Source organism: Perca flavescens, chromosome 4, assembly GCF_004354835.1.
Source record: "Perca flavescens isolate YP-PL-M2 chromosome 4, PFLA_1.0, whole genome shotgun sequence".
Classification (NCBI taxonomy): Eukaryota; Metazoa; Chordata; class Actinopteri; order Perciformes; family Percidae; genus Perca; species Perca flavescens.
Genome location: NC_041334.1, coordinates 2,271,358 through 2,293,357, shown reverse-complemented (window position 1 = coordinate 2,293,357; position 22,000 = coordinate 2,271,358). Strand labels below are relative to the sequence as shown.

Sequence of the window (22,000 nt, the reverse complement as noted above, 5' to 3'; positions counted from 1 at the left end):
TAGACTGGGGAGGGGGGGTGAAAAGACTGTTGTGGCCAGAGAGTTTCATAAACCAAACATAAGATGCTCCTTCTGAACAAAAGTTGATTCAAATTATTCAAACTTAAATATCCTGAAGATGACTATTATGGTTAGACTCCGACCTGCAGCCCTTTGCTGCATGTTGTCCCCCCCCCTTCTCTCTCTCCTCTCTCTCAGATGTCCTGTCAAAATAAAGGTCTAAAATGCCCCAAAAAATGACAAAACATTACAAAAAATTGTCTTTTTAACTTTAACTTTTAACTTCAGAATTTTTCAACCTGGACCTTATTTGCCATGTTGTGTGTTTTAGTCACTGATGGGAATCCTAATTTTTGAAATTGGGCCAGCATTAAGCAAGACCGCTGCAGGGAAATGATCCCTGGTAGGTTTGACAATTTGGGGGCTGTTTCATGTTAAACTAAAAGGATCTTACTCTTTAACTAAAAGTTCTATCTCTGTAGGGATCCTTTCCATAATGTTGTCACACACTTAGAATAATAATCTGAGCCTGTTGGCGGCAAAAACAGAACTTTTAGTGGACGATGACTGACCCAGAGTGGTTAAGATTGCAGCAATATTGCTAAATACTGCTAAATAACTTCAAAGATTGTTGTTCCCATCAGTCATGACGTTCCATTTCTGGGATTGTTTCCGTAGGAAGGTCTATGTTCCATGTTGAAAAGTACAGTTAGTTACCCTTTTTTAAGTTGTAGTTGCGGTTACTATTTTTTAGATCTAGGAGATTTGGTTGTAATGCCGCTAGTTCAACTGTCTGCATCCTTGATGCTTTGGAATCTGAGAGTGGTGAACTCCGTTGCTGCTGCACGTTGTGGTACAGCACTCGATGAAAAGCCTAACGTGGCTGCGTGCGTCACTACCACATACGGAAACATTATCCCCCAATTCTCTCCATTGAATCAATTTGGTTTGGCAGTTATCCACATCCGGCTGCTTATCAGCTGTTGCGCATTAGGCAGAACATACGAGGCTGTGGGTCACTGGTGGGAAGACGAAACGGGGATCTGTTTGGGGCCATAAGTGGCTTTTAAAAAAATATCTTGACAAATAATGTGGTTGGCCAACTTTAAAAAAAAAAAAAAAAAAGTTCAGCTCTGAAATGAGAATTTGATTTTGCTGCAATGACACGATATTTCAAAAGCCTTAATGCACAAACCTTTGGTTTCTCCTGGAAAACAATGCTTAGAAAAGATGGGAATCATGAGCTTTTTAGGGCAGTGTTTCTCAAATGGGGTACCTCGAAAGTACCTCGAGGACTGCAGGCGGTATAGGAGCGTTTTTTTAAAAGTTTTTGTCACTATTTTCGACCTGTTCTTTCTTTCCTCCCTTCCTTCCTGTTTTTTTTCTACTGTCTTCTTTTTTTCTCCCAAGTTTTTGTCGCTTTTTTCAAAAAACAATTCTGCCTTTTTTTTCAAGGTTTTTGTTGCTGTTTTCCAAGTTTTTGATACTATTTTCCACCTATTCTTGCCTTACTTCCTTTTTTCTACCAACTTTTTACGTTTTTAAACTGTTGAAAAAAAGCATTTAATGAGCATTTAAATGTTTTTTCAGTTACATGGCTGTTTGGTAAATCTATCGCTGGTCACGGGGGTACTTGGCTTAAAAACACAATTGAAATGGGGAACATTATTGAGAAAAGTTTGAGAACCACTGGCTTAGGGTATCCACATTCTTGGCAATCTTTGTTAAAAGCATTAACGTCACCCTCAGGCATTCTTGAGCATTTACTGTACATGAAGTATGTCGTCGTTCAGCTCTCCAGGATGTTCGGTCAACCTTTTTGTGGCTTCTCCCTGAACCACAGCGTGCTGTGCTGTAAAGCACGTAGCCAGAGTTTGTGTTGCTCTGCCCGTTGAGGCTGTGTTTGCTATGAACACATTAGGCTTAATATCAGGGCGTGAAGGTCTCTTTTTCTCTCAAGATTGATAATCTGAGATAATGAGAGCGTTTGCTTTCACATCCAATGGATTCATTTATATCTTTTTGCAGTTTAAGGAGGACTCCTGGCTGACATTTCTGTTCATATTTGAGTATCTTAAAGCAGAATTGAGACATAATGTTCTTGTTTTTATGAACTGTATTACACTATACACTAAAGTCCAATACATGGCCTGCCGGCAGACATGACTGACTGAATCTGGGTTTAACGAATCAGACAGGCCCTCATTCATTCAGCCATTGTAAACGCTCCATGTGAGCTCTGATTTCCATGTTGACTTGGTTACATAACCACCGTCACGCTGCTCTCTCCTTTCTCTTCTCCAGTCTGATCTGGTTTCGATGAAAGTCTGTGTAAAGTGCACACACACACATTTTGTTGTTTTTCTTTGTACGGTGATAAAATAACGCACCACTTCCATCCCTTATTGTGGGAATTTGAGTACGTCTTCAGGCTGTTCTGGCACATTTTCTTTTCTTTGTGTGAAACCGAGACTTCCTGTTTCATCCTCGGGGTCTGTGTTGTGATGTTTCCCAAAGACATTCTTGGATTTTGGGAACAGAGTGAGCTTGTTTTTGTCCGGGCAGACCGCGACTTGGCCCAAATCCCGCCCTGGCTTTTCTTCATGGGAGAGTGTAGTAAAGACATCTGATCGTAAATTCAGTGGCTGCCATCATAACAAATCTTTTATCTTTCTGCTCTCTTACTGAATAAACCTGGCCTGTTGGGACAGGTTCCAGCCGGCCTGTGAGACAGTGGTGTGTTTTTTCCTACACAAGAACGCAAATGGTGGCGTTTTTTTTCTTCTTCTTTTAAAGCTGGTCTCTCCGCGATGCAAATGTGTCAACGTTTCACCGCGGGGAGCTTTAAAGGTCCCAGTCGGGAGGAAGGGTTTTATTGACACTCCAGGACCCTGACAGGGATCACTTTATTGGGAATAACTCCTTAAGATGAACTGTCATTCAAGGGGGGTGCAATAATCTTGCTTGCGATATTCATAGAGAAGAGTTAAATACATGGGAAAGTGATTGTATCAGTGAAAGCAAACTGTACAGTTATGACATTTATTATATACATTTACAGCTGTTCCTATAGTAAGATGAAAGAGCACTTATTGTTTCGAATGTTGAATTATTCCAATGAGACTGAGCCCTAAACATGAATGCTTACACTTAAGAGACTGCAGAACCTAATGGGGGTTCTCTGGATATTGCACTGGTGTCTTTTTACTTATCACTCAAACTCTTTGTGGTAGTTGAATACCGAAATAGTACTTTTTGTTTTTGTGCTCTTGGGCTGAACAGAATGTAAAATAGGCTTCAAGGAAACCCTTCTCTCCCTGACATTGGTGCCACATTTTTATCCAGGAAAGCCGTTAAGAAATGAATGAGAAAATACAGTACAGACCTGTGAAATAAAGTGTAAGGCAACAACTAAAGTTAGCGGTTGTGTGTGCGTGCCTAATCTTAAGCCTTATAATGGTGACTACAGGCGCTCCATTTTTTCACTGCCATTCAAATGAAAGCCGACTGCTGCCAATACGTGCTGCAACAAGCCCTCTTGAGTCACGTTATAGGATTCACACTCCTTCAGATATTGGAAATCTGTTACAGTGGAATCGCTTGAAAGGTTGTTTTGGTGTGAGTTCGACATCATCTGTCATAATGTAACTGAAGTCGCGGACTAGAAGAGAGCCGAGCGCTGCTGGAAGGTCACTTTCTTTCAATGAAACCTGCAATTGACTGAAAAGAAAAGCAGAGCATGGCTGGCCATCCCACAGCATTCTCTCTCTGAGATCTGTTGACATCATGAGTTCTCTCTCCCTCATAATGACTTCCATCCGAGTCTTTGCTTCGTTTTAAGTGTTAACTGGTGGCTAAGTCTGCCCGGGGCCTCCAAGCTGTGTGTTCTTGAATACTTGTGCAGTAACGATGTGTGTTTTTGAAGGTAATCCCCTCTTTGCCTCTGCCGTGTGTGTGTGTGTGTGTGTGTGTGTGTGTGTGTGTGTGTGTGTGTGTGTGTGTCACTTTAAGAGTATTAGAGTGTGTGTTGCAAAGATAATTAAGCTGATGGAGGTGTGTTTTTTAATCCCATTCACAGTGCTTACTAGGCAATTGGTCAATGAAATTAAGTGTGCTAATGTGATTAAAGGAGGTTGGTGTGTCTTCCCAGGCCGACCAGGGAAGACCTCATTCATTTTAAAGCTGCACCTAACGAGGTTTTCATTAGTGGTTCCTCAAAGTCTTGTCTTTTCCTGGTTTTAAAGACAGCATTACAGTAAAGAGATGTAACTTTTTGAGTTTACCACATTTACTAGCTGTTGTACACACAAATCTATGTATCTGTCTATCTTTACCCACTTAGTCATTATAACCACATTATTGGTGATATATATTTGGTCAAAAAGATGTTTATTTGATAATTTTTCACACACACAGACTTAGAATCAACTCACTTGTGCCTTTTGGACAATTAAAAAAAAAAAAAAAAAAAAAAAAAAAGAAATGCAATCTGACTTTTTTTTTGTCAGCGTTTTCCGTTTTTATGATTTTATTTCTTTCTCCGAAGTTTGACTTTTTGTCCATGTTTTTTTTTTTTTTTTTTTTTTTTTTTTCTCTAATGCTTTTGGTGTATCCCTCTGACCGCCGTTCTATCTCTGGTGTCCCAGCAGGCGAGGGAGACGGAGACATGGGTGCCCATGAAGACCACGCAGACGGTCGCCATGTCAACGCGCCACGGCGACCTCGAGTCGTCGGGAGACTCCCCGAACGGCTCGGACTTTGGCTTCACGGACGTCGAAGACAACAAAAACGCCGAGGACAGCGACAGCGACGACTACACTGAGACGCTGTACGACGATGAGGACGAGTACGAAGGCTCCACGGGATCCGGGGACGGAGGTCGGTCTTCACACATTTAATAATGATACAAATACTTTAACATTTTAAATCAACCTTTTTTAACTATGTATGTATGTATGTATGTATGTATAAATCAGGATTTAAAATGAAGAATCCGTTTGTTTCCACAGCAACAACGGTGTCGCCTGTAATGGAGTCCAAGCCATCGGTTAAGGTAAGAACACCTCTATCTTTAGATGTAGAATACTAAACATTCAGTTTACATGCACATGTCCTACCTCCTTTAATTCTTCACTTATTTATATAGAATATACACATACATGCATTTTTATTGACTTTAAATCCCTCTCTCCATCCTCAGCCCGACGTGAACGACAACAACATCCCGGGGGCAGAGCGCCCGGTGCGGCCGACCGTCAACGAGGTAGACATTGTGCGGAAGAGTAACGAAATCCACCAGCAGTCGAACGAGGCGGCGCCCGGCGAGGACCAGCTGTCCAACGTCCTCATGGCCCACGCCGCGGAGGACAGCATCTTCAACAAGACGGAGGTCCTCGCAGGTCAGTACGCATCCCCAACCGTTCTCTCAATGTCGTGCAACGTTGCTTACTATCATTATCATGATAATGCACTTCTAGAGCCAATATATCATGAGAAATTTCTAAAACATAGATGTTTTCTAAAGAAGAATGAACTTAGAACATAACAGATCTTCTGCTCTTTCTGATGTAATCACCGTTGGCGGTACTGTATAAACAGGAAATCTTTAGGTCAATAATTTTGGTAAAAATAAATAAATGGTTGATTCTGGGGAAAATCATCGCAAAAAACTCACGATGCATAACTATTTCAGATTTATTTATTTTCCCCCACCCCTACAAATTATTGAGAAGGTTGAATCCTCATTGTTTTTTTTTTTTTTTTTTTTTTTTCTCTCGTGCTTTAAAAAGTCTAACGTCTCTCCGGTCTCTTCCAGCTCTGATTGCGGGCGGTGCCGTTGGCCTGATGTTCGCCGTCCTCCTCATCCTCCTGCTCATCTACCGCATGAAGAAGAAGGACGAGGGCAGCTACGACCTGGGGAAGAAACCCATCTACAAGAAAGCCCCCACCACAGAGATCTACGCATAGATCCTCATCTCCTCCCAGCCAACACACACACACACACTCTCACACTCACACTCTAGGGCTGCACGATATGAGGAAAATATGCAATAACATTGTTGAACGTTGCGATAAATAAACAGATATTAAAAGTGTTCTGCATTTCTGTTGCTTTCAGTATTCTGCTAAAATCCAACAAACTTGCTTGTTGACTTTAAAACAAATCAAAGAAAATCACTGAATTGAACATAAAAAGCAGCACTAAAAAAACGAACCACTGTCATGTTTTAAAGATATTTTCATTCAACTAACACAAAAAAAAAATCTTGTCTTTCTATTATGTCGCAGCTTTTTGTGATCGGTTTATTGCGGCAGTATATTGTGCAGCCCTCACACACACACACACACACACACACACACACACACACACACACCCACACCCCTCACTCCCTCAACCCTTAAAAACCCAATCATGGCCGGCGTCCGGCCTCACAGTGCCTCATCATTCTCACTTTTCTTGAGCGGATTAACGCTCGCTAACGAATCAGGAGAGAAGCCCCAACAACACAATCGATTGACTGACTCCTCCTACCTGATGTACGCCAATATTAAGGGTGCTCTCTCGACCAATCGGAGGCTCTGTTCTGTCCTCTTGTCATCTTTTTTTTTTTTTTTTTTTTTCTCTCAAAGGAGCATCAGGAGTGGACCATTTCCGCTGCGGTACACGGTGATCGTTTTTACATCTTTTTTGTTTTTTTTTTTTTTTTTATTATTTTGTCCCCATTGTCAAGAGAAAAAACAAACAGAACTTACAACGGAGGACTTCGGGGAACTTTTAAACTCTTTTTCTTTTTTTTTTCTTTTCTTTTTTTTCTCATTTCCTTTCCCCTCTCCTTTCCCCCGCCTTCCCGTTAAAAAACACTAACACTGTTCAATGACTCTTATGTCTCGCTACGGTACACGTTAACAGTCCAGTTATTTATTTTGCCTCTCTGTTTTTATTCCTCCTTTGTTGGACTGCAGCTTCTCACATTGCTGTAGAAAAATGACTTTCATGTGAACATTTTTATTAGAATTTGTTTTAAAGAACTCCTTGTAACGCAGAGAGATTTCACGTTTTCTATTAAACATCCCTTTCATGACGGGAAAGAATTGAGCTCATGTTTGATTTGAGGAAAATGTACATGGCTGTAATGCTGGGTAGATTCACGCTCTATCATCCGTTAGAGTTAGAACTGATGTTAATAATTACAATATTTGCTAATTTTTATCCTCGCGGTGCTCCTACGATTACATTTTTAGAACCGAGACGGTCAAACAAAGGGGCAGGAAGTGTTTGGAAATCATTGTTTCTGCCTTTTTCACATGCACAAAGTGCAGAAGATAATTCACTTCATGTTGTGTATATTTTCAGATTCAACAGAGTTCATTAAAACAACCTTCAAAAGACTTTTCTTTTTATTTTTATTACTTTTTCTTTTTCTTTTTTTAACTCCTGGGATGTTTTTTGTATTTCCTCATGTGGGGAAAGTCCCATCAGTCTGGCATGTAGCGCCTGATAAGTAAACCAAACTAATCTGGGAAAACACTGAATGACCTAGTACACACACACACACACACACACACACACACACAGCTGCCTGTTTTAAAAGCCTGGAAAGATGTTTTACTACTATAATGATTACCGCTGTGCCTCAGAGGTTTGTTTTCTGTTATTATGGAGAACTCGCCTGGAGGTTAAGCAACATGCTCCTACAGGGTGACACACCTACATTCCTCACACAGAGACGCGCGCGCACACACAAAACAAAGATCCGACACCGTGACAACTGAATCTGCTGACTCTTTAACCATAAGATTCAAGCTTAAAGGAATAGTTTGAGACGATCGATACCACTCTCATAGATGTCCATTAAATATGACATTGCTTAGCTTAGCATAAAGACAGGAAACAGAGGGTGAACCGCTAGCCTGGCTCTTTCAAAAAAACTGAAGACATTTGTATACTTACAGAGTTTGCCGTGTGAGAGTTAATGCGACTCTACGTTGAACATGAACGCTGTTTGCAAGTCAGAAACTTAACATAGGCACCAAGTTAGAATGCCTCCGATACGTACAAGAATGGGCCTTTACTAACTGCATGACATATCTTGTTTGTTTAACACGCACAAAAAGTGTAGTTGGAAATTATGATTTGCTGTTTTACAGGAGAGTTTAGTACCAAACTATTTCAGGAAACTTCCAGTAAAGAAAAGTCTGACACACAATCTGTTCAAAATACAGAAATGTCGTTCTTTGGCCCAGTTTTTCTTCAGATTTAACAAATAAAAGAAAACGTGTTAATTAGTGAGCTTTAAAGGGCCATGTAACTGCCAGGCTAGCCGTTTCCCTTTTGTTTTCAGTCTTTATGCTATGCTAAGCTAACAGAGCCAGGCTAGCCATTTCCCTCAGTTTCCAGTCTTTATGCTAAGCTAAGCTAACCAGCTGCTTCTTTAACGTACAGATGTGACAGTGGTATCGATCTTTAGCATATTTAACTGTTCCTTCATCCTTCTGTCTGTTAACATTTCTACTTCCTGAACATTCAAGTGCTCAAATGCTTAACTAATATTTATCTTTTACATTAACTTGTAAACAAGAAAGTTAACATCCTTTTGATCCAGTAAATGTTTTATTTGTCCAATGAAAAGGCATTTTAAGCTCTGTGATCAGAGAAACTGGTAGTGTTTGGTACTTTCTGTTTTTTAAACCATGGGGTGGATTCTTTCTCAATAAGCTACACCGACCGTTATGTTTTATTTGTTCATTTTTTGAGAGGTTTGATGCTCACATTTCTCAGCACACTGACCGGTCTACCAAGGATTTGTATATAGCTATAACTATTTAAAAAATTATCAAAAACTGAAATTGCTACTAAAAAAATAACAAAAACTGAGAGATATTAACTCGGTACTTAGCCACATCCTGGCAACACACAATTATCTACCAAATATTTAAATGCCAAATAGTTTTTCCTGTTTAATGTTTGTTCCCCCGCCAGTAACTTTGGGGTGATTTACTGTAAATGAGAAAACACACGTTTTCATACTAACTCCTCATTGTTCTCCAGTGTTTTTAGCTTTTTTTTTTTTTTTTTTTTACCTCCAGTAGATCAACTTGTTCCCCTTTTTGTTTTTTTAATTTAACTGTCAAATTATTTTATTGCCTTCTTTCAGGTTTAGGGGGGTGTTTCCTCCTCCCCTTTTTAAGCTGTTGTATATGTAATTTTAAAAGTTTTATAAACAGTAGTTTGAGATTTCCAGAGGCAAATAGTTTTGAAACTTTTTATTTTGTTAAAAGTTTCTATTATCTTTTTAGACTTTGGTTTTTGTATTTATGTATTTTTGTCTGTTTGTTAGAAGGATTGCTGATGTGGTTGGTGTTCATCTTGTTGTTCGGGGGTGCGGGGGGAGAGGAGGATGTTGTGCCGATGTTGTCGGGAGCAGACCTGGGGGGGGTGGCTATTACCTGGAACTGTTTGCGTCCGTCTTTTCTTTCGTAGCCAACGTGGAGCCTGATGACAAGCGTGTAGGTTTAGTTTTAACATTATTTGGGTTTGAACACATTGTAACCGGGGGCCCCAGAAAAATGTCAGCGTCAAATTCAATTCAGTTGGGCGCCCGGTTAGCTCAGTTGGTAGAGCCGGCGGCCATATGTAGAGGTTTACTCCTCGACGCAGCGGGCCCGGGTTCGACTCCAACCTGCGGCCCTTTGCTGCTGTCATTCCCCCCTCTGTCTCCCCTTTCGTGTCTTCTGCTGTCCTATCAGAATAAAGGCTGAAAATTCCCCAAAAAATTATCTTAAAAAACAAAAGAAAATTCAATTCAGTTTATTTATGAAAGGGCACAGTGCAAATTAATAAATTAATGTCAGAAATGAGTCACAAAGAACAGCTGACCTCGACCACAGACGTGAAGGTACTCTGATCTGTCAACTTCAGCAGCGTGTTAAATGTGAATATTGTTCTAGTGTCTTCTCTCCTCTGGGACAGTAAACTGAATATCTTTGAGTTGGGGACAAAACGAGACATATGTGGACGTCATCTTGGGCTTTTTGGGGGAAACACAGATCCACATTTTTCACCATTTTCTGACATTTTAGAGACCAAACAACTCATCCATTCATCCAAGAAAGTAATCCACAAAATGCTAAATAATGGTTAGCTGCCGGCGTAGAGTGAACGTTTCCCAGGTCCGCTGTCACGGGCGGAAAGGAAGAGAAAACAGTGAAACAGTTTCCAGGTGGTACCATACCCCCCACCCCCCAACCCCCACCCTCGCCCCTGTTGTGTTCAGGGAGCGTGGGAGAGATATGGTTATATTCTGCTGCTTAATGTCACAAACACCACATGTGAATCACCAATGGAGTGGAGAAGCCAATGAATCATTGGTTTCTGCATGCAGGTTCTGATTTATTATTGGAAATAAAGCTATTTTTATGCACATTAACATTTAAAAAAAACGCTGTCTTTGTCCTCAGTCTTATGTTTTTTATGTTTTGTTTTCCTGAGCGAGAGTCACGTAAGAAGACTCGGGCGACATTCACACAAAACACCAGAAAAACACAAAAAAAATAAACTACGTGTGTTTTGTGTGCAGAAATCTTAATGTGTAAAGTAACCAGTAACTAAAGCTGTCAGATTGTGTGTGTGTGTCTGTCTGTGTGTGTGCAGGAATCTTAAGGTGTAGTATTAATATAGTAACTTAAAGGCATTATTCACTGTTGGAAAGATGAATATATCTTTAAATTGGGTCACTTATGTAGTAGAAATGTGAATTTGTTTTTAGAAATTGGTGGCTTCTAGGCCTAGCCTGACAAGCCAGACCCACATCCAGATGTTGGGTCTGGGAACTCCCCATTGGCAGGGCTCATTCTGAGGGGCGGGATAAATGGTTGTCTGTCAAATTCCCTTTGCACCAATAGGATAGCTCTACAACCAACCAAAGCAACGCTAGTTGATAGATTCAACTTTAAACTCTGAACACATCTTCCTTTATTAAGAATGAATTCAGTGCCGTTCTTTGTTCTTTTCTCAAAGAAAAGCTGAACTCCAAGTCTAAGACCCCAAATCCCAGAATGCACTTGCTTCGCTGCTTTATGAGTCCACTCCCAAGTCACACCTACCATTTACAGACAGACAGACAGACAGTGAGACAGTCAACTCAACTCAAGTGTGTTTTATTGTCATTTCAACCATATACACGAAACAACGTTTCACCGTGGCTCAAGTGGTTACACAATTAAAATATATAAAAACGACATTATATGAAAACATCATACGAAACAGGCTACATTTAGCGCACACACATTATAGGCTCCGTAAAGTTCAGCTAATGCATACTAGCATTAGCGCTTGGTGGGCTGTAAACACTGAGTATAAACACAGCCAGGAATTTGCGTGGAATGTAGAACGGTCGGCATCTAACATTCACAAACTCCACCGCTGGTTGTCAGGAAAAAGGAAACAGGGAAGAAACTCTCATTTGGGATCAGAGAACTTTAGCTGAGACGAAGTTAGTAGTTTTTGGGTTACAAACAATATGCAATGTTTCAGTTTCAGTTTCACAACGACGAAGAAATCAACCTTTTGACAACAAATTAAATACATATCTTCAAAAAAGAGTTAAACAAAACGTGGAAAACATCAAAGACGGCAAATGCATTGAAAAAGGAATCGAAAGAGCATAAAACAAAACGTCAAAAAGAAAGTCAAAGAAGCGTCAACAAAAGTGTTAAAAAGCACCAAAAAGAAGAAAAAAAATTCAAAGAAGTGAAAAAAAAAAGGTTTTTGAAAAAGTGTCAAAAAAGGCTCAAAAGCGTCACGTGGAAAAACTGTAGAAAGCTAGCTACAAATTAGAGTGTAACTTTTAAAGCAGTGATTTAAATTCTCATAGTAATTCCTCTGTGTGTGTGTGTGTGTGTGTGTGTGCTTGTGTCTGTGTGTTTGTGTCTGTGTGAGTGTCAGTATATATTTATGTTTAACATGAAGCATACTACTGCTTGAGTGCAGTAAATCAAAGGGAAACATCCATGTGTCCAGACAAAGCTAGCAGCAGCAGCGCCGCGTCAGACACCTTTCTGCTGTGTAAAGACAGAAAACTCCACGCAGCCGCCACACAGCTGACACGCAACAGAAACACCACGCTCACGCCACGCTCATGCCACGCTTACGCCACGCTCACGCCACGCTCACGCCACGCTCACGCCACGCTCACGCCACGCAGCCAGTGTGTGGCCGGCCTGAGGCCCTCATCCAGGACAACCCACAGCGCCTCAAGATGGTCATCAGTGAGTGGGAAGAGACAGAAACAAGTTGGCACAACCCATTATTTACAAGTGGACGTAATAAACATACACAATACTTCTTAGCCTCAACCTTTCGAATGCAACATTGAAATTACTAGACAAAAAATTGTGGATTTTGAGGGGTATAGCTCCATTATTTATTATTATTTATTTATGTTGTTATGGAAGCTAGGTCAGTGTAGCGAGTGCTAGAGATTTCACGCTTTTTGCAGGACCGCAGGCCTGCAGACAGAAGAAACTTTATCATTTAAATATTTGGCGAAATTTAAAAGTTAGCAAAACAATCGTTAGTTTTGCCTTAAATTTCACCCGAACAGATCATTTCCCGGTATTTATTCATTTAAATCACGTCTAGAAAGACGTCTGTATTCCTTATTTTTTTTTCGTGGAGACTTTCTGTGCATGAAATATGGCTAACGTTGACAGTTAACGACGAAGGATCATCGATGTCCTCTATCCCCTAACCCGCTCAAAAGATACACAAACCTTCCCAATCCCAGGTCCCAAGTTCACCCCTTCCACCTCCCTGTGCTCACCCACTCCCCCAGATGTGTAGATCTTGCTTTAGATATTGTGTTATTACTGATCTACATCACTATCTTAACCACACTTTGCACCAACTATTGACTCTTTACTACATCTCAGCATTTATATAGACTGTATATTCATGTATATCATGTTATTTCTGATCTACATCACTACCTAGACAACAATTTGCACTTACTGTATATTGACTGTTCGCTACATTTCAGCATGTACATAGACTGTCTATTCACATATATTGCGTTATAACTGATCAACATCACTAACTAAATCATAATTTGCACCAACTTTTTTTTTGTTTTGTTTAGCTCTTCACTACATCTCAGCAGTGTTATAGACTGTCTATTCATGTATATTGTGTAATCACCATATCGCTTTCACATATCGACCGACTTACTTACACCTGACTTTGCACCGGCTGTGTAATGCCTACCTAATCTGTATTTTATGTAGCCTATTGTATTATGTATTCTTGTATTGTATTGTTGTATGTTGTCCTGCACGCTTATGCTTTTCTTGGCTACGTCGCCGTTGCAAATGAGAACCTGTTCTCAACGGCCTACCTGGTTAAATAAAGATTAAATAATTTTTCTTTTTTTAAATAGACCCAGCTTGGAATACCAGCTGTCCTTTAGGACGTTGTAGCAGTCCATTCCCTTAATGGGGAAGAGCTGTGAGCCACCCAGGATGTAGACCACATTGTCCCAGAAGACGGCTGGGGCATCCCGGCGCTTCTCGAAGGGGCAGCAGATGTCTGTCCAGGTGGAGTCCTGCATGGAAAGCCAGACTGACACTTAAACACTGGTAAATATGTAATATTTATGTATATAAATATATCTTTTAAGGAGACTATAGAAAAAAACTATAATAACTATTTTTTTTTTTTTTAGTTTGTTTCTGCAATCTGATTAATATGAAATGTACTGTTGTAAACACTGTAAAGCCCAAGACATCCATTTTGTTTTTTTAACCAAAACCCAAAATTGGATTTCTGAAGTTTCACAATATAGTAGCCTATACTACAGAGTATACAGTACATGAAGACATTTAATTCAGGGATTCGGATTTTGGTGAATTATCACCAAAAAGCGCAGAAAAAACATTAAAATACTCACTGTGTGTGTGTGTGTGTGTGTGTGTGTGTGTGTGTGTGTGTGTGTGTGTGTGTGTGTGTGTGTGTGTGTGTGTGTGTGTGTATGTGTGCTGTTGACGTCCACACAGAGCTGTGAGACAAGCTGTTGCCTGTCAGCGCTGCGGGGAAAAACACACACAGGTGACGCCACACACTGACAAATACAGCATACACAAATTCCAGCACAAGCACAACTTATGCATACATCATCTTTACTGTAAAAACACACACACACACACACACACACACAATTTGAATCACACCTGTCTGAGAGGCAGACAGGGAAAACTTTGCAGCAGACTTGTTTGTTTGTTCAGCCAAAAACCAACACAGACGAACGTTCAAGTTAATTTTCTTCAATTAAAGTGAAAGTTCTTTGACTCGGTGTATTAGGTGCATAAAGTAAACAGCAAACAATGATTACAAAAGGAACAAACAATGAAGCAAAGTATACTGCTACAGTCAAGAACATGAACGCAGAATAGATATATTACAATAAAAAGTATGTACGTAAGCAGGAAATACAAGCTGGCTAATTTAAAACATTACCTCAGACAAAGGCAGACGAAATCGCCTCGTCACTGTTTAAACATTTGTAACGCCTACAGTCATAAAGGGAGACCAATAGCACTGATTTATTCTGCCCGACAGCGACAATAGTGTGTGCAATATAACCGTTCTCAATATAACCGAGGAGGCTGAACGTTATTTGGCAATTGCGCACCTTCAATTTGAGTCCACTAAAAGTTCTGTTGTTGCCGCTGACAGGCTCAGATTAATATTCCATGTGTCTGACAATATTATGGAAAGGATTTCTAAGAAGGTAGAGCTTTCTGTTAAAGAGAAGGATCCTTTTTTTAAACATAAAAACGTCCACGAAATTGCTAACGCTAAACCCACCAGACTCCATGTAAATAAACAATAATTTAATCATCGTAAAACACACTTCATTCAAAGTGGACAGAAACTAAATAATAGGGATGCACTGATGCATCGGCTGAACATCGGTAACGGGCGATATTTGCCTAGTTAACTGCCATCGGGAAATAAAAATGACATTCGCCGATGATTATATGTGTCATGAACGCTGTGCTCAGGAGAAACTTTTTTTCCCTCTTTTTATTTGGGCGGGGGGAGATACCGAGACGGAAGAGGGCCCCCGCGCACTCTCCTCAGTAACTTAGATTAAACAAAGAAGATGGCGGTCGTGTGGCAATATTTTACAGTTTCAGAGAAAGATCAGCGTTTTGCAGTTTGCAATACGTTTTCCATTGAAATTTCAAGAGGGGGGGGGGGACATTTGAGAAGCAGACACGAGGCGGTGTACGGCGATTACCTGCAAGCTGACCAAAAACAGAAAAATGAAGCCGCCAAGAAAGCGCAAACCCCCGGTAAGACTCAGACTTCAATTGACACGGCGTTTGAGAAAGCCAAACAGCTGCATCCAGACAGCGCCAAAGCGAAAAAAATAAGAAACAAGGTGATGGGGTTCATCGCTAGTGGAGGACGTGGGTTTTCGGAGTCTGATGAAGTTTATGGAGCCCGAGCCGGCGTCACTTTGCTGAGGTCGGTCTCCCCGAAATCCGAAACATTATGGCCACGCACATTCATGAGCTACTGGCTTGCGACATCGCTGCAATCAGTTTCACCACAGATATATGGAGTTCAGATTTATTTCACTTGTTTTTGCTTTTACACTATATGTATTTTTTTTTATTTATCAGAAAAATATTTTTTATTGGCCATGAAAATAATCTCATTGAGTAAGTTTTTGTTTATCAGGCTAAAACCACTCAAATAATTTTGTTGGGCAATGTACTGAAACAATCTTTTCATTGATTAGTTAGCAGTCAAAGGTTTTTGAATGTTATTTTTCAGAAAAGAATATATAAATAAGGTTATAACTAATGTCAACCAGAAAGTGACATTAAAGGTTGTTTTTGTTTCATAAATTGGTCTGATTGAATTTGTGCTCATTCTAGGATAGTGTGATCAAGAGCCAAAAGACTTGTATGTTTCTGTGGCACAAAAGAAGGAATAAATAGAAAAGAAAAAACATCGGCATCGGCCATCGGCCAATTTGTTATGTTAAACATCGGTATCGGTATCGGCCCAGAATTTCCCAATCGGTGCATCCCTACTAAATGAAACTACCAAAAGCCGTCTTGGTTCGTCTCTCCACTGTTCCAACAATCACCACTCTGGTTTGGTTGAAATAAACCCTTAATTCACCCATTTACATGTGGAGATATGCTGGCTCTATACACGCTAAAAGTCCTGATTATTTACATGGAGTCTGGTGGGTTTGGTGATGGCAATTCTGGGGCTGTTATTGTTTAAACAAAAAGGATCTTACTCTTTAACAAAAAGGTCTAACTCTGTAGGGATCCTTTCCATAATGTTGCCAGACACTTAGAATAATAATCTGAGTCTGTCAGCTGCAAAAACAGAACATTTTGTGGACCTTCTTGCTCAATACTGGACCAACTTTAAAGATTGTTGTTCCCGTCACTTACACACAAATGCATGGGGAAATAGGGTCCAGGTTATACAAAAAAAAGTTATCCTTGTGTGTCTGTCTGTGTCTGTGTGTGTGTTTGATACACATAATAAGTACATTATCGGGACTTACCTCCCATCTGGGGACCAAACTCTGATCCTCTTTTATTCGGGTTAGAGCACGTTCAGACCAACAGAAGCGATCCGACACCATTGGGCGGTGGTTGTGCGGTGCGATGGCTCATTAATGGGACACGGTGCTTGTGTTTCTTTCTTTTTTTTTACCCCTCATAGTGGAATAAAAATGTCACAGTGCAAACTTTCTTGCAAGAATACTGGGTGTGTGTGTGTGGTATGTTGGAAATAACAACTCACTTCACATACACAGTCAACACATTCTTTTCTTATCTCGCCTGTTTTGAAGATCTTTTGGCTGATACACACACACACTCACACATTGTCCTGTGTGTGTCTGTAGGAGCTTTTATGGGAATTTCCCAAAAAAACGTGTTGCGCCAGGCAGAATGTTTCATCACTACTCTCTTATCCATTGAGCATCTCAAAGAAGTTTTCAACATCTCTCTCTTTGTCTTTATCTGTCTCCATCTCTCCATCTCTGCTGCTCTTTGCTTTTATAGAAAGAAGGAAACAACAGTCTGTAATGGCGACACATTTGGCCCGAGGAGCTGGATTTAAACTATACAGAACAAGACAAGAAAAACTTGGGGAAAAAAATGATAAAAGTTGAACAAAACGACAAATAGAGCAGAAAATGAAAAATAATCTATCTAAGAATTTATTTTGGGTGTTTGTTTTTTTTGGGGGGAATTAAGCTATTTTTATGTAAATTAACATTTAAAGACATGCGGTGAAAAGTTGAGACCGACTCAACTTTTGGAGAAACTCCACCCTGTGTCGCGCTGCGGTGGCCAATCACGTAACAGAGATCAGACTTGTTGGTGTGTTTTGAGGCGGTGTGAGAGTCCCGTACAGGGAACAGGAAACAAGAAACGTCACTGCCTCTATCTCTGCCACAAGAACGTTTTAAAACCCCAAACACAAGCTCTGAACTGGGGAACTGAGTTTGGGGAACAGCTGACTGTTACAGTAACTGTGAAATATAAAGTCTACTTGTGCTACATTGGGGAGGGGGGGGTTAACAACACACAACAGAAAGACACAAATAGAGCTCAACAGAGCGTTCTTTACTTTTAATACTTTAACTACATTTTCCTGATGATACTTGCTACTTGCAGATTTTTGCTGAAGTAACATTTTCAATGCAGGACTTTAAGGTACGTTGTAAGAGTATTTTTACAATGTGGTATTAGCACTTTTACTGTAGTAAACGATCTGAATACTTCTTCCCTTGCAGTGTATGTGTGTCGGTGTGTGCGTTAGAGGATGGATACCCGAGCCAAGCCCGTCGGGACCCGATGGGACCCGGGGGGGCCGTGTTCGGACAGATATTTTGAAATCTGTTGTCATCTGTTGACATTTCCGAATGCCTTCCTACAAACGTACATGTGTCATTAGTATGAGAAAAAAAAAGAGATTTTAACTCGGGCCGGGTTCGGTTACTGCTCTGTCGGACGCGGGCCGGGCTCGGACAGAAAAATGCGGCCCAATCCGCACTCTAGTCGTGTGTGTGCTTGTCTGTCTGGAGTGTTTAGCAGAACTTCAGTGATCAGACAAGTCCCGTCACGTTCGCCTGGATGTTTGACCTCGGTGACCTCGACGTCATGTGACCGTGGTAACAGCGATTAGTTTCCATCTGATCGTTGGCATCCTTCTTCCTGCTGCTCTTATTTGAATGTGATGAGGAAGTTCTGTCAAGTTTCTGTTTCCTCCTGAACACGTTTCTCTACATCGGAAACTAAAGACTGTGTGTGTGTGTGTGTGTGTGTGTGTGTGTGTGTGTGTGTGTGTGTGTGTGTGTGTCTGTCTGTATATGTGTCTGTGTGTCTATGTGTGTGTCAGTGTGTGTGTGTGTGTGTGTGTGTGTGGGTGGGTGTGCGTCAGCTGTCACACTTTTGTTATCACACATCGTCACAGTTTTTGATAACAGATATGTGTCCAAATTTGCATCTGCTTGTTTTCTATTATTAACTTTTCCTCCCTAACTGGAAACTTCCATACGTCACAATCCAAATACTGGAAGGAATTTGCCTGGAAAATGAGCCTGAGATATAGAGATCACACACACACACACACACACACATACACACACACACACACACAGGTTTGTGGCACTATCTTTGTGGGGACCCGTCATTGACATAATGCATTCCCTGGCCCCTTACCCTAACCTTAACCATCACAACTAAATGCCTAAACTTAACCCTTACCCTAACCTTAACCCTAACCGTAACCTAATTCTATCCCTAATCCTAAAACCAAGTCTTAACCCTCAAACAGCCCTTTAAACTTGTGGGGTCCAGCATTTTGGCCCCACAAAGCTGTTGGGACCCCACAAGTATACTGGACTCCTGGTTTTTGGACACCACAAATATAGTTAAACAAACCCAGACACACACACACACACACACACACACACACACACATTAAATAGATATATCCCAAAAGATAGAATCTGTCAAACAAAATATCCTAATCTTGCCCAAGATTTGCAATAAAGTGCACCCTAATCCCAAAACCCCTTTAATACCCGACCCACTACCCCTCTTCTTATGTCTTTGTTTAGTTTGTGTGTGTGTGTGTGTGTCAGCGTGTGTGTGTGTGTGTGTGTGTGTGTGTCAGATGTATTGCTCATCCTTCCAAAACAAAATGTGCGGTTGAAGAAATAAAGCCTTGAGCTGACGACCGTGTGGAGAAGAGTTTTGTTACAAAGTTGAAATATTAACGAGCACACAGTGTTCCCAAAAACATCCACGGGGCAGACTGAGTTCATGTTTTGTGAGGAACGAGAATAAAATGTAACTTATGTGTGATACACACGAACAGTTTGGACGAATTCTGATCTGAAAACACCTACACACTACATCAAGAAATAATCTTGATGTAGTGTGTAACGTAATTACACAATTAAAGCTATAGTGTGTAGTTTCTGTCTCCCCCAGGAGGAATTCTGAGTATTGACAACTGTCGGCGCGTCCACATGATACAAGCCTTCTGTGATCGTGCACGACCCCCCCTCTTCTCCTCCTCTCCTCCACACAGTCGCTAGTAGCCAAGGAGGACACGGAGGATTAACCCTTGTGTTGTCTTCCTTCGCCATGCAAGTTAGTTTTTCTAGGTCCAATTGAAAATGAAAACTTATTTTTTCAACGTTTTGGTCGTCTTTTTCAACACTTTTGTGGCTTTTCCCGATATTTGTGTCACTGCTTTTCAATTCTTTTTGTCGACTTCTTCTGTTTTATGTTTTTTTTTTCCCAAGTTTTTGGAGCTTTTTCCGACATTTTTTTCTGAACATAGTCCTACTGAGAAATCCAGAGAGAGTTGTGTGGAGCCGATTAATTAGCTTTGTAGCAACTCATTTGGCAACGACTTGAATGTAACGGACGTTCATTACAGTTTTTTCCGATTGCTAAACAACAGTGGGCACAACTGGAGTCACATGTGCAAAACTCTAACTACAGTCTGCACTACCAACAGTCACCTGAGCTAAACAGTTCACATCAGCTACAAAACAGACTCAGTGCAGCCAAACACTATGCACAATCCTCACTGAGATAACACACACTGTCACTCAGTACACACTGAGGGTAAAAACACTAGCATCAAACACCAATACAGAAATTACAAACTTTTTCATCTTTATAGTTTGAACAATTTGAGTAACTTGACACTACTCAACAGTTTATTTAAGGAAAAAATATAGATTGTATAGCATACCAATTTTTACATAAGGTAAACAAGAAGGAATGAAAATCTGCAGTTTTTCAGTTTAAAGTATTTTGTCTCTAGTAATTCATGGAATTACTGGGGGGGGGAAAACTAAAGGTACATACATAACAGTACCAGAGAATAGTGTGACTAATCCTGCCTCTCTCCAGCATCATGTGGCAAGTTTTCTTCATCACATTGGATGTCTGCATCATCTCTAAATACTAATGAATGTGGTGTTTCTATTGCTTTCACCTCCATTACTTTCTGAAAAACAGTAAGAACGCAGTTTTACTATTGTAAAGATATAGTTTTTTTCACTTTTTTTTATAGCTGTGTACATAACCTCAGACATCTTACCTGGACATATTGGTATCTTTGCTCTTTTACCTGTTTCGCTCAAACATACAGTGTATAATTGTTTCATTCTTATTTGGTGTTTGTATACAAAAAAAGGCTTTCTGAGCTTTCTCTGTATAAATACCATATATGTTCACTAACTAGTCTAAAACAAGACACCTGCTTTCAGCTAAAATTGCAATCAGCAGTGTTTGATAGGCACCAGACTGAAATCTATTCTGTTTTGAATGTGTGGTTAACAGTGTTGACAGCAGTGTGTTAGTATTTGAACAAAGTGCTGTAAATCTACAGTGTTGTGCACGTTGTGGTTAGGTTTGGTCCACATGAACTGCTGCTGTGTAGACTGTAGTTAGAGTTTTGCACATGTGACTCCAGTTGTGCCCACTGTCGTTTAGCAATCGAAAAAAACTGTAATATGAAAAAGTTACACACTAGAGCTGTAAACATAAACATGTATAAGAACAGGGAGAGAAGCATTGCACCAGGTTAGGCCCTGAATTAATGGATCTAAAGTTATCTTATTTTCACATTCATTTCTTCTTCTTTTCTTTTCTTTCCTTCGGCCTTTTCTCTTCCAAAGTTTTTTTTCCAAGGTTGAACAGTGACGAAGAAGAGAAACGAAAACAAAAGTAAAGTCAGGCACCTTTGAAAACTTGTACTACTTTTGTCCTTGGATTGCGTGTGTGTGTGTGTGTGTGTGTGTGTGTGTGTGTGTATGTGTATATATATATATATATATATATATATATATATATATATATATATATATATATATATATATGTGTGTGTGTGTGTGTGCATGTGTGTGTCGGTGTGTGTGTGTCTGTCAGTGTGTGTTTCTGCCTGTGTGTCGGTGTGTGTGTGTGCGTTATAGGAACACACACACCGCAGCTGCCGGCCTCCCTGACTACCAGTCGTCAAACAAAGAAAATTCTTTTCAAAACCAACCTCAGGAACCGGCCGAGAGATGATTAAATTCTCCATGCGAGAAGTTCAAAAGCAATAAAAAATGAAATGAAAACATGGGCGTTGTGCAACACAAAGACCTCATTGTTGCCGGGCAAAGGAATGTGTGCGTGTGTGTGTGCGCGCGAGTGTGTGTGGATAGAGGCCGCGAGGAATTTGAGTTTGTGCACGGAGACAAAAGGTGGCCTATGACTGGGAAAGAGAGGCACAGAGAGGGAGACAGACAGTAGCTATCACTTTAAACTCCTCTCATCACTGGCTCTTAGACCAGGAACGGGTCCAGTGGTCAGGAGTCAGGTTTAGGTGGTCATTGACTCTGCAGCACTTTGTTTTGGTTTTACAGGCTGTTTATTGGCTGTTCAGAATAAA

The 22,000-nt window shown here is 40.5% G+C and overlaps 1 protein-coding gene across 2 annotated transcripts in view; it reads left to right on the top strand.

Annotated features, from left to right (window-relative positions):
• sdc4 (syndecan 4) overlaps positions 1–6,059 on the top strand; it is a 21,104-nt gene extending 15,045 nt beyond the window's left edge. Inside the window, exons 2-5 of one of the 2 annotated variants that reach the window (XM_028576828.1) lie at positions 4,647–4,878; positions 5,010–5,053; positions 5,201–5,399; positions 5,816–6,059. In XM_028576828.1, coding sequence (XP_028432629.1) covers positions 4,647–4,878; positions 5,010–5,053; positions 5,201–5,399; positions 5,816–5,967 — 627 coding nt within the window. In that variant the 3' untranslated portion in view covers positions 5,968–6,059. The remainder of the gene's footprint in view (positions 1–4,646; positions 4,879–5,009; positions 5,054–5,200; positions 5,400–5,815) is intronic. The other variant, XM_028576829.1, reaches the window with a different exon arrangement.
• Positions 6,060–22,000: the final 15,941 nt, after the last annotated feature.